At 32.7% G+C, this 15331-nt stretch overlaps 1 protein-coding gene across 7 annotated transcripts in view; it reads right to left on the bottom strand.

The window, feature by feature from the left end:
• The window catches only part of LOC143232805 (uncharacterized), a 90912-nt gene that overhangs the window by 61546 nt on the left and 14035 nt on the right, over window positions 1-15331 (bottom strand). For 5 of the 7 annotated variants that reach the window (XM_076468706.1, XM_076468705.1, XM_076468701.1 and 2 more), the window contains 4 exons: window positions 12754-13299; window positions 11990-12146; window positions 1038-1075; window positions 97-259 (listed from right to left, as the gene is read on the bottom strand). In XM_076468706.1, the coding sequence (XP_076324821.1) occupies window positions 97-259; window positions 1038-1075; window positions 11990-12146; window positions 12754-13299 (904 nt within the window). The remainder of the gene's footprint in view (window positions 1-96; window positions 260-1037; window positions 1076-11989; window positions 12147-12753; window positions 13300-15331) is intronic. The other 2 variants (XM_076468704.1, XM_076468703.1) reach the window with 2 other exon arrangements.

Genomic DNA, 15331 nt, shown 5'->3' with positions numbered 1-15331 from the left:
TTTCATGGTAAATAGTAAAAATCAAACTACTGATTTTCAACTACATACTAATCTGTAACTTGTAAGATATGTACCTGATTTTCAACAGATACTTACTCAGTTTATCAATACTTTCTTTTACTTTTTCAGGTGTAACTTGGGTTAAAGGTCTGGGTTTGATGTCCATTAAGGAATGAGCAGAAATAGCTTTACTGGAACCTTGAATTAGAGTCGTGTGTAACATGGGTGGCTTTTCCAACCGACCACTTCGAACATCTTGCTAGAACAATGCAAATAAAATAGGTCATTGAGCTATACACAAGTTTTCAGTAGATGAGTACTTTAGAAAAATAATTAGCACATAAAATTCTATAGCTAAAAATAAATTTGGAAACGTTTCTTTCAGTAAGGAAAGATAAAACTGAGAAACTGGACCAAAAGCTGTGTTGGCAATATCAAAGCTTATGAAACATAACTTTAAAAAGTAGTGGTAAAATTATTTTCAAATAAAGAATTAATTAAGCCTTAATTTATGAAAGTAAAATAAAATAATTTTTAGTAAAATATAAACTAAATTTGTATCATATTATTTTAATCATTACTGAAAACCAAAATCCCAAATAAATATAGGAATACAAAGTTACTTTCCTATTTAATAAGTGAAATTTACAAAACTTGTACAGATAAATAGTAATACAAAAATCAATACAATTTTCCCCTCTATTCTATGTGAAACTTCAACTTAAAGCAAAGCTACTCAAGGGCTATCTGCATTAGCTGTCAATAATTTTGAAGTGGTAAATTAGAATGAATGCAGCAAGTCAACATCATCAACTGCCAACACATAGGATAACTCAAAACAAATAGTGGGATTTAACCATCACTGTTATAAGCACCTATCATCCTAAAGTGTGAATTTTTTTGAGCAGTTACAAGGTGTGAACCATGAAACCTCAGATGCATGGTCTGGCACACTTACCACTGCACCACACTCAAACCATTTTCATTTTTCTTCAGAATCTTGAATCAGATATTAGAAGAAAAAAAGAAAAATTTACCTTGGGTATGACAACACTTCTCTGAGCTGCCTCTGTTACTGAAAATGTTAAAAATCACTTGAAACAACAGATAATTATTATTAATATTCTTTCTAAAATGGCTAGTACAGGCATTTATTAATTTTCAGATAAAAACTAATAAAAAACGACTTTACTTTAAAAGTTGTTTAACTCCTTCACTGCCATGGGATTATCCATATCCCCCCCTCTAAAACACTGCCATGACTACATATATAGAACACACTATTCATCCTTTGTTTTAACCTAGAAGTGTGTGATATTAAGATACAATTTATAATTTTGTAAGTAATTTTTAGAAGTAATAGGTGTTGCACAGCATTTAATTTAAAAATTTTTGAAATGTACAAATTATTTTACTTATTTACAACCTGAGAACTTATTCATATATGAAAGATTTCATGGAATTATTTCTAAACTTCACCTTGATACAAGAAGGTTTGGTTTGGTTTCTTTTGAATTTTACACAAAACTACATGAGGTCTGTCTACACTAGCCATCCCTAATTTAGCAGTGTAAGACTAGAGGGAATGCAGCTAGTTATCACCACCTGCTGCCAACTCTTGGGCTACTCTTTTACCAATGAATAGTGGGACTGACTATTACATTATAATGCCCCCATGGCTGAAAGAGTGAGCATGTTTGGTGTGACAGGGATTCAAACCTGCGACCCTCCCGATTACGAGTCAAGAGCCTTAACCACCTGGCCATGCCAGGCAATACAAGAAGGAATAAGTGAAATAATAATTTTAGATACATGTTTCTGTCAGTACCTAAAAACAAACCTAATACTGGGAGAGCTGATTACACTATGTAACAAAATTTTTTTACTTTTTCTTGTTCCTGGGCAGAAAGCATTATTTCCCAATTGCTTATGTCTAAAGTAAATGGAAAAAAGACCTATTTTTCTCTTCAAACTTTGCTTTTGTGACCTGGGTAATGAAATTTTCAAATTTATCCATTTTCCAGAACATTCCAGGTAGATTCAGTGCTGAGTAGCTAATAAAGAGTTTTCAAGAACTTTCTAGAATGTTGTAGAAGAGGAGGTAAACATTGAAGATCCAGATTACAATTTCAGAGGTGCAGCTGGTGAAAGAAACCCATACTATCCCAACCAAAGAGACCTCAATGACTTGATCAGAGATCTTGGTCTAACAAAGTCGAATATCAAGCTTTTGACATCTAGGCTCAAGGAGAGAGATTTGTTATATGAAAGTGTGCAAGTCGCAAGTCAGAGGAAGCGTCATCAACGTTTTTCAAGCTTCTTCACTCATCAAGATGGGCTTTGCTTCTGCCACAATGTATCCAGTCTGTGCAAGGCAACTAGAATTGTCTGTCACACAAACAAGTGGCACCTCTTCACTTATAGCTCATCCAGAAGCCTCAAAGCTGTGCTACTCCATAACAGAAATAAGTATCCATCTCTTTCCCTGGCTCATTCAGTACACCTCAAAGAAAAATACAACAGCGTCAAGACATTACTAAAAGCCTTGAAGTATGATGAGTATGGCTGAGAGATTATTGGAGACTTCAAAATGGTGGCATTCCTGATGGGTCTCCAAGGGAACTTTACCAAGTTTCCCTGTTATCTTTGCCTTTGGGACAGCACACTACAACAGGAAGCACTGGCCACAACAGACCGAGTTCTCTGTGGGGAGGCACAATGCCAAGTGTGAACCACTAGTGGACATCCAGAAGGTGTTGTTCCCACCATTGCACATAAAATTGGGTCATTTGAAACAATTTGTCACAGCTCTTGATAAGGAGTCTGCAGCCTTCAAGTACCTTCGAGATGTCTTCCCTAAGTTGTCTGAGGCAATGGTCAAAGCTGGTGTCTTCATCGTACTACAAATAAAGATCTTGGAATGCACAAAATTCCCCAAGAATCTAAGTAAGAAGGAAGAAAAAGCTTGGGGTAGCTTTGTTGCAGTGGTTTGAGGCTTCTTTGGCAATCAGAAGGGCAAAAATTATGTGAAACTGGTTGAGGCTTTGAAGAACTACAGCAAATTGTCTCTGAAAGTCCATATCCTTGATGCTCATCTTGGTAAATTCAAGGAGAACATGGAAGCATACTCAGTGGAGTAAGGTGAGCACTTCCACCAAGATATACTGGACTTTGAATGCTGCTACCAAGGAGCATATAACAAAAACATGATGGGAGACTATATTTCAGGGATGATACGTGAAAGTGATTTATATTACAGTTGCAAATCTCGAAAAACTACGAACTTGTGAACATTTTTGTTCATTTTTGTGTAACTTTAGTATAAATATATGTAAATCTTGATTCATATGTTGTTTTATTGAGACTTATTTAAACAAAAATGTGTAAATTTGCCTGTTTTTACATAGAAAATAGGTTAATTTTAAATTTCATTATCCAGGTCACAAAAGCAGGGAATAACAGCCATTATTTGTACTTTTATAACAAAATTTGTGTTACATAGTGTTATCTATAAACATGGCAGTAAAAGAGTAACTGGTATATAAAAAAATTACAGAAACTAAATTCCACTGATAGTAAATTTACAATAAACTACATAAATAATATCTTCTGTGATTTTTACGTAATGTATTGTACAAAGATTATATATATGTGTGTATAAAGGTATCACAGAAACATAAATCAATGGAAAAATAATAAATATATTATATAAATTGCAAACTATATGATAAACCAAAACTAATATATTTTACCTAGTAAATTTTAATACAATGATACAAGCATTCATTTATTTTTGTTTTTACAAGTTTGTCACATCAAAACAGTAAATAACTGTGATTGTAATATTTTGACACAAAGTTATATTTCTTTCCTTAATAAAATAGCTAGATAAAACTTTAAAATATATATGTGGTGTCAATAAAATCTACTAGTTAAATTCTGTTGTCTGTGTCACATTAACCATTTCAATACTTTGTACCAAACAAAATAAATACATATAGGTAATTTAATAATAGCATAATAAAATGAAACATGTTAAAGATAACAACATAATGCTACAATCTTAAATGAAGACTTGTAACTAAAACACTACATTAAAAAGTTAACAAGGCTTTAATTCAGTATTCTTTAGTGCTTCAAATGTTAGCTAATTATGAATGTTTAAAATAAAATTCACATTCAAATGAGGCAACAAGCAAGACTTTTTATCCTAAAGTATTTGAAAATAAGTGTGAACATAAAGTTGACTCAGCAATATTAATGAAAAAACAACAATAACATGGGAAATGCTCTGCATTCTTAGTGGGTTGCAGAGATAATTTTTTGTAAATTTATACTGCTTCTCTGCATGTTTGCAAGGTAACTATGAGGATACAAAAACATGTCATCTTCTCCACTCTCATTATTTTTAAAGCTGTTTTATCATTAAATAGCATAGTAGCTAGTACAAAAATTATCTTACTCTATTTAACATTTATAAGTTAGTACAAAATTATTTCATAATAACACTGAGTACTGCTCCTAAAATGGCTAAACTGTTAAGATACCAGTTTTGAACATGAAAGCAAAAGAACACTACAATTTAATGAATCTAAATGTGTAGAAGGGCAGTTGACTCAGTCTTACAAATCTCACATAAAACAATAACAAGATTAGCTTATATGCTTGACAACAATTCTCAAAATATCTTCGTAATTAGTGAACTTGATAAGCACCATGAGTGAAACTAAGTCTTGAAAGAATATAATGAAATATACTTTACAACCACATTTGTAACAGAAATTCCAAACATTGGAAATTATCTTTCATATATGTAACTAGAAAAGAATTGTGAAAATAATATCAAGCAGATGTTGTAAGGAAATAAAATGGATATATGAGTATAAATTCAGCTAGTTCTGTTAAAAGAAGCATCTTCTACTTCTGCAAAATCATGAGATATTAGCGACATAAAAAACTGTTTGAAAAGTTAAGCCTTGAAGAAAATGGGTGAGGTACCAAACAACAAAATTTAAAAGCATGAAATAACCACACGAAAAACACATATATAGAAAGAATATTCGGAAGTGAGACAACTGTCCTCCAGAGAGTTCATATTTCTAAAATCATTACAAATGGTACATTTTATTGGAAAATCAAGCACACTTCAGAGAAAATTAGCAATATATTATAAAATAGTCCTCTTGCATTACACCATTCTAGAATCTTCACAGTGAAAAGGGAAATGAGAGAAGAAAAGTCTCCTCAACAATGGTACAAACATTGAAAATAACTTGTGTCAACAGATGTGTCAGACGATTTACAAGAAACTGGCAGAGAAGACAGTGGACAAATATGTCATAATTTCAATCCTAGAGTCCTGTTCCTTAAGAACAAACTGCTAGAAAAGATACAAAGAAAAAAAAACATGCACATAAAGGTAATGCCAATTTTGTCATCTGGCATATTCAACTACAGACTAAATTTGTAGTGTAATATGTTGTGGTGTCTCCTACAATGATACAGTTAACAGAAAGCTTGAAGGTGTTACTGTATGGAAAACCTTGTCTGGATGTGCATTCAGTAACTTCGGTAATCACACTAAGAATGTGGCAAGCAGGCAACTAACAGTTTTTAGAATCAGTCCAGAATAGGAGAGTAACAGCAAAGTAAATTAAAGTTGTTGGGACTATATTACCTCTGCTTCTTAATATAAGAAGCCATCATTGCATTATTAGATTAGACCAAAAGATATTCCAAATGCAAAACTTGAATGAAATTTGAAACATAGCTCACAACTACAAGAGGATGAAATGAAACTAGGAAAAGAATAAAGTCACTATATCTAGAGCAAATAGGCTTTTATCACTTGTAACTGCAAAACTATAGTCAAGGTGAGGATTCTACTAGAAATACATTATTATCTATCTGAAACCAAGTGTAGGTCAATGGCACTAAAGTAGAAAAGGAAGACAAGCCAAACAATAAATCCATTAAAACTTTACAGTGGCCCCAGAGGTCCCACTGGAAAGGCAATAAATAAGACCATTTCCTATGAATTGCTCTCTCATAGTTGAAAATACTGATAACAGTAAAGTTACCCAAATAAATAAGCAAAGCATTTTAATTCTAAGTTTTGTTTTTTGACACTGCACAAGTCAAAACCATTATTTTAACAACATTAATATTAGTTTTTCATTCTGAGCTATACAGGAAACTTGCTTTGATCAGAAACAACTGAAGAATAAGTGGCAGAAAAAATAAAATAGAAGCACGCACTAACACAAAATCACGCATAACCATGGTCTCCATAATGTAAATTCAGAGTCAGAAAAAGTAAGCCATATTTCCTGAAATATAACTTCTACACCTATGTATAGCAGTAATGAGACTGACTAATTCACCAAGCCAGTTACAAATGAATAAGTTTGGTATGTTAGTATATACATTGTGCTACTGTAGCTTACATTTCATAACTACGTAATTTTTAAAGCTCTAATCTAGAACTGGAAACTTGCTAAATCTGGTTAATGTCATGTGCTAAATTTGGTATGAAGTCTTACTACATGAAACATGTCCAGTCAAGAAACTTATCAGTTTTAAGAGATAACAGTCTTGTATCCTACTTTAAACTGTGTATATAACTTCTGCTTCACAAATATAATACGAGCCAATACTTTCAGTTCTTAAGATAACATTTTCAAATTGGTTAGCTTCAGAGTAGATTTGTGAATCTGACATTCTTAAGCATATTTTGTTGCACTACACAGATTCGAACCAGCTATGCTAGCTCTAAAAACTAGAGTTCTTCTACAGGACCAAGTCATGCCACCATTACTAATCACTACCCTTATTCTTTAACATATTAGGTTCTCAGATCTCTAGTTCTTGGACACAGAACCGATATAAACCCCATAAGCATTGGTTACAAAAGAAAAACACAAGTATCAAAACCAATTATGCCACAATGTGAACAAAATATTCCAATATATCTACTAATGCTCAATACATGAAGGAACCTAATGTCAGATAAATGATAAAGCAAAATACTGAAACTTCATCTGTGTAAGCCTAAAGTAAGGATAACTAACAGTGAAAAGCAAAAAGAATTAAAACTAAAAATTACAGTACTAGTTAATTTGTGTCAACAGATGAGTTATTATCTCAGAAGTTGACATCTTTCTCATTTGAAAATGTATTTCCAATTAATGCTCATCTATTTACATGTTCCCACCTTTCCTCCCCATTCTGAGGCACATTTCTCACTTGCCTCATCATTCTCCTATTGGTATAGTTTTTGTTATATGATTACATCATCATATAATGATTCAGCCATGTGAAAGTTACTTCAAGGCTAGTAACATGTTAATCTTTTAGCAAACATACTGGGAATGTTGTTATATAAGTAAGGCTTCTTTAAATTTGTGTTTCTTTATGTTTGTTTATTTAGTATCTGAGTGTTTTCTATAGTTATGTTGTTTATTTGATTTGCAGTGTTAACAAACATGGGAAGGTATTTTTTTATGTTCTTTGAATCTGGTTTCCATTTTTCTACTTGTTTTTCCAATATAGAAGTTGTGGCAGTTATCACATTGTATTTTATAAATAATGTTGGTGTGGTGTTTGTCAGTGTAGTTTCTCCATAGTAGAGACCTATAGTATAAACAAACAAATGGCCTAAGCATGGGCAACCCAGTACCACCAGTACTAGCCAATATTTTTATGACACAAGTTGAAACACACTTAATTTTTTCAATCACATTAACTCTATACATCCCAACATTAACTTCACATGTGAACAGGAAGAAAGCAATCAAATATCATTTCTTAACCTCAAAATTACAAGAACCAAAACACAATTTAAAACAGAAATCCACCGAAAAATCACCCATACTGAACTATACATTCCTTGAGACTCGGCACATAAAACAAAACATAAACTCAACATACTAAGAAACCAAATAAACACAGCCATAAAAATATGCTCACCAGATAAAATTAACGACGAATTAGACGTGATAAAACAATACTTCATCAACATCAATAAGTTTCCTCCACAAAAAAACATTATATGCACACACCTAGACAAAAAGCAAAATCAACTAACAAAAATAAATATATCCCACAAATTAAAAACTCACAAAACCACATACTGCTGCATACCATATGTTCCTGACATCAGCAGAAAAATAACCAAAAAAAACTAGTAACAAAATATGACATTCCAGTTAATACCAAATTTACTCAAAAACCAGGCACAAAACTAAAGGTCTATACTATGTGAAAACTACATTGACAAACACGATACCAATATTATTTATAAAATAGAGTGTGATAACTGCCACAACTTCTATATTGGAGAAACAAGTAGAAAATGGAAACCAAATTCAAAGAACACAAAAAGTCACCTTCACATGTTTTCGAACAGTGCAAATCAAATAAACACAACATAACTACAGAAAACACCCAAATACTAAATAAAGAAACAAACATCAACAAATGCAAAATTAAAGAAGCCTTACTTATACAACAATTCAAGCCCAAATTAAACCAATATAAAGGAACACCTTTATACCTATATTAATAAATATAATCAAACATCTAAGCATGCCCTCTACATTCCTACCCTCGGTTATACAACCCCCTTCAAACAAAAAGCAGTTACCTCTTTATAACTGACAGTTATCAGTCAGTTACTTCTTTCTTTCTTTGTGAACCTGACGATGACCAAAGGTCAAAATGTTGTTCGCTTCTCTACATAAAAATTTTCTCAACCTAAACCAGCCATTTTTACATATATATTTTTCACTACAAGTGGGTTTTCTCATCATCACTGATTAATAAAGTAATATATAAATTAACTTTTTATAAACTGACAGAGTTGTCACATATATCCCTTAACCAAATCACACAATTTATAACAATTTACTAACTAGATGTACTTGCACAGGGTTCCCAAAGTGTTCTGTTTCAAGAGTAAATAAAACCAAAATTAAGGGTAATAAATATTTTTATTTCTTGCTTTTGAAGTTCACATGGTGACAATCTAATGGGTCAAAATCTTCCAATATAATTTCACTTAATCAGCAAATGAATAAACAGTTAGCTGTAGTTGTCTCATTTGTGTCCGTTGGTGTCGATGACGTTCTCTATCCTGGACCCTTATTTGTTGTCGTTGCTCCTGAGAAATATTAGCCCTACGCTGTTGCTGTTGTATTCTGTTCCTAGATCTTATTTTTTGCTGTTGCTCTTCAGACAAACTTGACCTATGTTTTTGCTGCAGTTCTCTGTTTCTAGATCTTATTTGTAACAGTTTTTCTGCAGACAAACTGGACCTATATTTTTGCTGCTGCTCTTTATTTTTTGACCTCATCTCAAGCCGTTTATCTTGGGTCATATTAAGCCTGTTTTTGTAAGCCCATTCACGCTTCCTTTTCCGTGTCTCAACCAGTTTTTCTTCATCTGTTATACCGGTTGTTGACATTCTCTTTCTTGATGTAAATCCTGTTAGACAAAAAGAGATTCCATTTGGGAAATACGGACACCTTGGTAAGAAAAAATGATATTCAAAATCAAAGGTGGACAAGTAAAACGCACAGAATTTTCAAAGGGCTTGATAACTTTGTTATTTTCATCATTAAAGCTCCTTACATGCTACATTATTTATGGGCAAATTCTTTTGCAATAACGATATTCAAACAATACCTGACAAGCTTGGAGTAGGCTGCAAAATTGATGTGTTGGAACAGAAGGCACATTCATTACTAAAGGTGTGCCTTGGTTTTACTTTTCCCCTCCCCTTCAGTCTAGGCCTTCAATGTGAAAAATGTCAGGAATTGGAAAGGCATAGCTTTGCCAAAATCACCACATTTAGAAAATCCTTTTCAAAAGTTATTTCTCAACCAATTTTTATCAGATAACTACCAAAATAATTCTGAAAACCTGCTCTACATATTTATTGTGTTATTTAAAATATTAGATATAAAGTAAATGCATATCTTTTTGTAGAAAACAGGCAATATTTACAATCAGCATTTTTTCACATTCTTCCATGACTTCTAGCACATGCCACACATATTGGATCTTTGAATTGTCTATATCATCAGATAGTAGAGCTCAAAACCTTTCAAATGATGTACAATACATAAATATCATGTCAACAGAAAGTATCAGAACAATCAGTCAAAACAGATTTAATTTTACAATCTTTAATTTATAAGTGAACATAGCCACTTAAGCTTGATACTTTTAGGATTATACTGGCATGGTATTTAGAGAAATTGGTTGAAAAATTATGAAGTTTTTGCAAAACAACCTGATTGTGCATAATTGTTCATTCAAATACATTTATACCTGATGTGTATACCTTCTAGGTAGCAAAAGACACAACTTCCCATAAATATATCTTAACTTGATCAAAATCATGCACTGTTGTAAGCCTACAGAATGCTTAATTCTTCTCATGATTCATGGCACTCATTCTTATCACCTATGTGTTGATCCAAATAAATATCTGTTCTTTTGTGATGTCCACAATAACAATAAGCCAATCTTGTTTTGACACTTTAGCACTGACAAATCATGATATAGTTCTTTAAATGACCCTGCACATTTTCACTGATTAAACATCCATTACGTAATGTAATTTTATTGTCTACTAACTGACTGACAACACACTACTGTATAGTAGTACCAATGGTTAAAAGAGTAATTTCTACAAGTGGTCTTCAAACCACCCTTATGGGGATAATGCTTAAATAGTATCTAGTTTCAACTTAAAGAAATTAATGTAATTTGATTTAGTTTATCTATGAATTTTTTCTGTTGTAAAAAATACAAAATTATGTTGAAAAAAGACTGTTTAAAAATATTTTTAAAAGTTTTCATTTTAGAATTTCAGTTTCTTTTAATGTTGGTTAACAAACTGAAACTAAAAATTCAAGATGAGACAGTATTAATTATATCCCTGAAAGGGGAATAATGCCAAAGACCATCTGGAAGGGGACACCTGTTTTAAACACTTGCACCACAATATACTAGTATTTTGTCTTTCAGTCAGTCAGTAGCCTCTAAAATGAAACCACAAAGAATACTTAACATTGCAATTTGTACTGTCATGACATTATTAAAATGTGTGCATACCATGCATCACAAAAAGAATTATGCATTCTGTAGACCACAATGGAGTATGACATGTGAACTTCAAAAGCAAGAAATAAAAATATTTGTTACTCTTAATTTTGGTTTTACTTACACTTAAACCAGAACACATTTGGAAACCCTGTACAATTACACCTAGCTTTATAAATTAGTTTAAATGATTTTTTTTCTTATTGCTTCTATCATGAAACAAGTTCTACAGTTGATAGAGTCCAAACCTTGCCACTCAATATTTACTTTCTACTCAAATCCAACTTAAAATTGAACAATAAATCTAAATATTTATAACTTAAATATATTTTAAGATAAAAAGGAGTTCAACAACTTATATATATGAAATAAGTTTGTTAACATTTTATTTTACATTATTAACTAAAGTTCCATTTTTTAAATCTGTTAAAAACATCATTATATACTTTCTATGGAAGCAGTTCTTTAAGTTACAAATCAAACTTGATCCAAGATAATTTTAAATTGGAATCAGCTATTTTCTTTTTTTCTGGTGAGCTTTAAAAGTTATTACTGGCTTTGAACAAGATCTGGTCTCAATCTTGAAAATGTGTAACCAGTGATACCCTCTGGTTTGAATTGTAATAAAAATTATTGAAAATCACATATACCTAAAGACTTCTCTAAAAAAGTGCAGATAAGTGAATTAATAGTGTAATTTATTGCAGGGCAAAACAAAGCATAGATCCTGACCAATATAAGGTTCAGAGCAATCTCATTTCAACTTTCAGATTTAAACCCAACCATTTTGAGCAAAATAGCATAATTACATTCATTTTACAAACTGTCAAAAGATAGAATGTAATTTATTTAGCATGTGCATAAATGCATACACACATACCTGCAGTTTTAGTTTGCCCTGTAGTTGACTGAAGTATGGTGATATCCTTTGGTAATGACCCCATAATTACTCCTGTATTTTTTTCAACTAGAAGCTTAGAAGCACTGCTTTCTCCACTCATGGTCTGAGCTGATGATGGTTTAGCATTTTGTGGGCCCTATCAAAAGCAAACCTGAAGTCTTAAAACACAACAAATTATAATCTCCACAATAAAAAAAAAACACTCTTTCCCAACTTTACTTGTTTTTTTGGGTATACAGGTTGAGCATCTGAACATGACAATGACAATTAAATCAACACTTTTTTTTTTACAGCATCTTAAATATTTTGTAAAGTCCTGTTTTTAGTTATTTATGTAAAATTAAAATACAGAGTTACACTGAACACTGGGTCACATGCTTACTACTTTTTTTGGACAAATGTCAGAGCAAAAACAACACTTAAGTTAAAATAATTTCTAGTAATTAGCTACTAGAATATCTTTGTAAATTAGTTAGAAACCTTCCATATATATATAATAAATTACTACTTTTGGTGAGATGACTAATAATATGATGTTATGCCACAGCATGAATCATTTGTTTCTACATTTTGTTTTAATACAAGTTCATTCCCAGCAAATACGGCAATACTAATTATATGACAAAATCATACATCTCATCCACAGCAATTATTTACAAAATCTTGTCACAATAAAACTTTGGGTTCCATAGTACAATACCAGATTTCTCTATCAATACAAAGGTCACCTGCACTAGCCTTACCTCTATAGCCAGAGGTCTTGTAACAATGCTAGTTGGGATGATTTTCCCTACTCCTGTTGATGGACTAGTTGTAATTCGATTACCAGAATCTCCTACTTGTCCAATTCTGAGTACCTCACCTTCATGTGAAGTATATATGATCTTAACTTTCTCATTTTTGGAGGCCCTCCGTGACAAGATGTATTTCATTACTTTATCATATTCTTGCTGTGCTTGTCTATATGCTGCAACCTGTACTGGAGAAAGGACTTCTTCAAAGCATTCCATATAGAGAGCATTTTGTTCAGTATGTGAATAGCCTACTGTAATGGGTCTAATCATGTTTTTACTAGGTGGCATTGTAGGTGTCATATTTGATTGTTGTTTTTCTATTAATTCTACCTTCAATGCTTTAGAAAGGTTTAGTTTTACTGTAGAATCCTTCTTGGGTTCTGGCTCTGGTGTTTCACTTCTTACCCCTTCCAACAGTCCATATTCCCTCACAGCACGCTGAATCTTTTCAGCAGCAAGAAGAGCTGCTTTACGAGATGCTCTTCTAACTGGTTTCTATGACAAATAAACAACAAAGATATTTAAAGACAAAATTTCAGGTTAGACTCAAAAAATAAAGATGTCCAATTTAAGCAGTGTTGTATGTTGTATTTTGGTTTTCAAGAATTTGTTAGTTCACAAAATGTGCAACTTCATAAATGTATCAGTAAAATGTTAATGAATACAGTTGTTTACATATATATACATTTACACAATTCATACTCATAGATGTACACAAGGACAAGTTCAAGAAGTTTCTAATATTTCAGAAATATTTTTATGGTAGGTAATCCAATATAAATATTTTCCAGCAAAATTTCATATTTTCTTTTTATAAAAGTTATAATTTTCCTATACTTAAAATGTATTTTCAATGGGTAATTACCTCCTCTCACAAATAGCTATTCTTCTTCATTGCTGCCCTCTATACTCAAAAATTTTTTCACATACCACAAACTACGCATCTTACAATCACCATGGTTCAACTGTGTCTCATATGCAAATTATCATGCAACAACCCTCATCAATAGGAATGCAATACACCATTCTGACACGAGACTCCCTCTATTTAATTCTTCCAAATTATCAATATTAGAAAATGGAAGTGCTGGTTTTCAGTGGGAAGGAGGGGTGAGAGGAAGAAAGTACCTATTGAAAATATATTTTTAATATGGGAAAATTATAACTTTCAATACAGTACCTTCTCTCCCTCTCTCACAGATACAGTAAAAATCCCACAATGAATGGGTGGACAGACCAGTGCAGGAAAAGAAAAAAGCACCTTAGAAAGCATTTGAAGAGCATCCAAAAAGTGAAAATCCTTGCAGTAAAGGATCCTACATGGGAGACTGTACTACACCTATACCAGGTATACTGTATGTCTAGTGTGGAAAGATGTGTTGCAAACAAAGAGAGGAGCACATCCAAAATGAAGAAAACAATGTTTGGACAGGATCAAAACCACAGGATATCAAAATCTAAATTGCTTGGGTGACAGTAATGTAGATTAAAGTAAAAGAATGTGACCCAAGAAGTAGTGTGGCTAGGGTGTGATCAGCCATACTGTGAAAGTCAACTGCATCCAAAACCCAGCCACCTGGAATCAACATACATTTTTTTTTAAAATGAGGATCATATAATCAATAAGTAAACTACAAACCTAAGTCCACCCATCAGGAACTGATATGCATGAGGAGGTATAAAAAAGGATCATACAGACAACAAGCCAACTGTAATCCAAGACCCAGGTAAGAATAGTGCAGAAGATCATATCTTCACATCAAGTTCAGCAGACCAGAGATAATTGTCATGCCCACCAATCTACGAACAAGGCATGTAAGAAAGTTTATAATAAATTACCAATTCAGCAACTGGAAACCCAAATGATCAGAATAATCAAAATGTTATCACACTGTGCAAAATTCCACTCAAAACCAATCAGACAGGAACCATTCCAGTGCAGAATCATTCTCAGTATATTTAAAACTTCCAGGGGAAGCACAAGGGAGAGAACTGTAGCAACCTGCATGTTCATCCACAATGATCCACAACACATTAGCAGTGAACATGAGGCCATCTGACTGAGGGAAAAGAGACACCAGTATTACATGTGTGAGGACTCATGTTGATTGGTGCTGCTCTGAATCCAAAACCTAGCCACTGCAAGCCAACATGCATGTCAGGATAGGATAAGGGATCCCAATCAAAGGTGTGAACTACAATTTTTATGGCTCATTCCAAAGCTACAACATCCCCTCAGATAGACCCATTTAGATATACAACATCAGACTGAAGGATGTCTCACCCATGAAAAGTAATCAAAGAGAAGAGGGATGGGCCCAATAGAGTTGAGAGTTGAAAAAGATACCCCCAAAAGACAAGAATGTTAGGTAGATAACAGGAAAGACTTCTCCAGCTGGAAATTCTAACCACTTAAGCTACATGGGCAAACAGATGAGTATGTTGTGATGACTCTTGTTTGGAATGAGCCAACAGAAGGTGTAAGTACAATCCTCCATTATGCTGAAGTCATGTAAAACTTTGACCA

This window comes from Tachypleus tridentatus, chromosome 11 (genome assembly GCF_004210375.1).
Source record: "Tachypleus tridentatus isolate NWPU-2018 chromosome 11, ASM421037v1, whole genome shotgun sequence".
Classification (NCBI taxonomy): Eukaryota; Metazoa; Arthropoda; class Merostomata; order Xiphosura; family Limulidae; genus Tachypleus; species Tachypleus tridentatus.
Note: the sequence above shows the minus strand (reverse complement) of the source record. Positions and strands in the feature narration are given on the sequence as shown.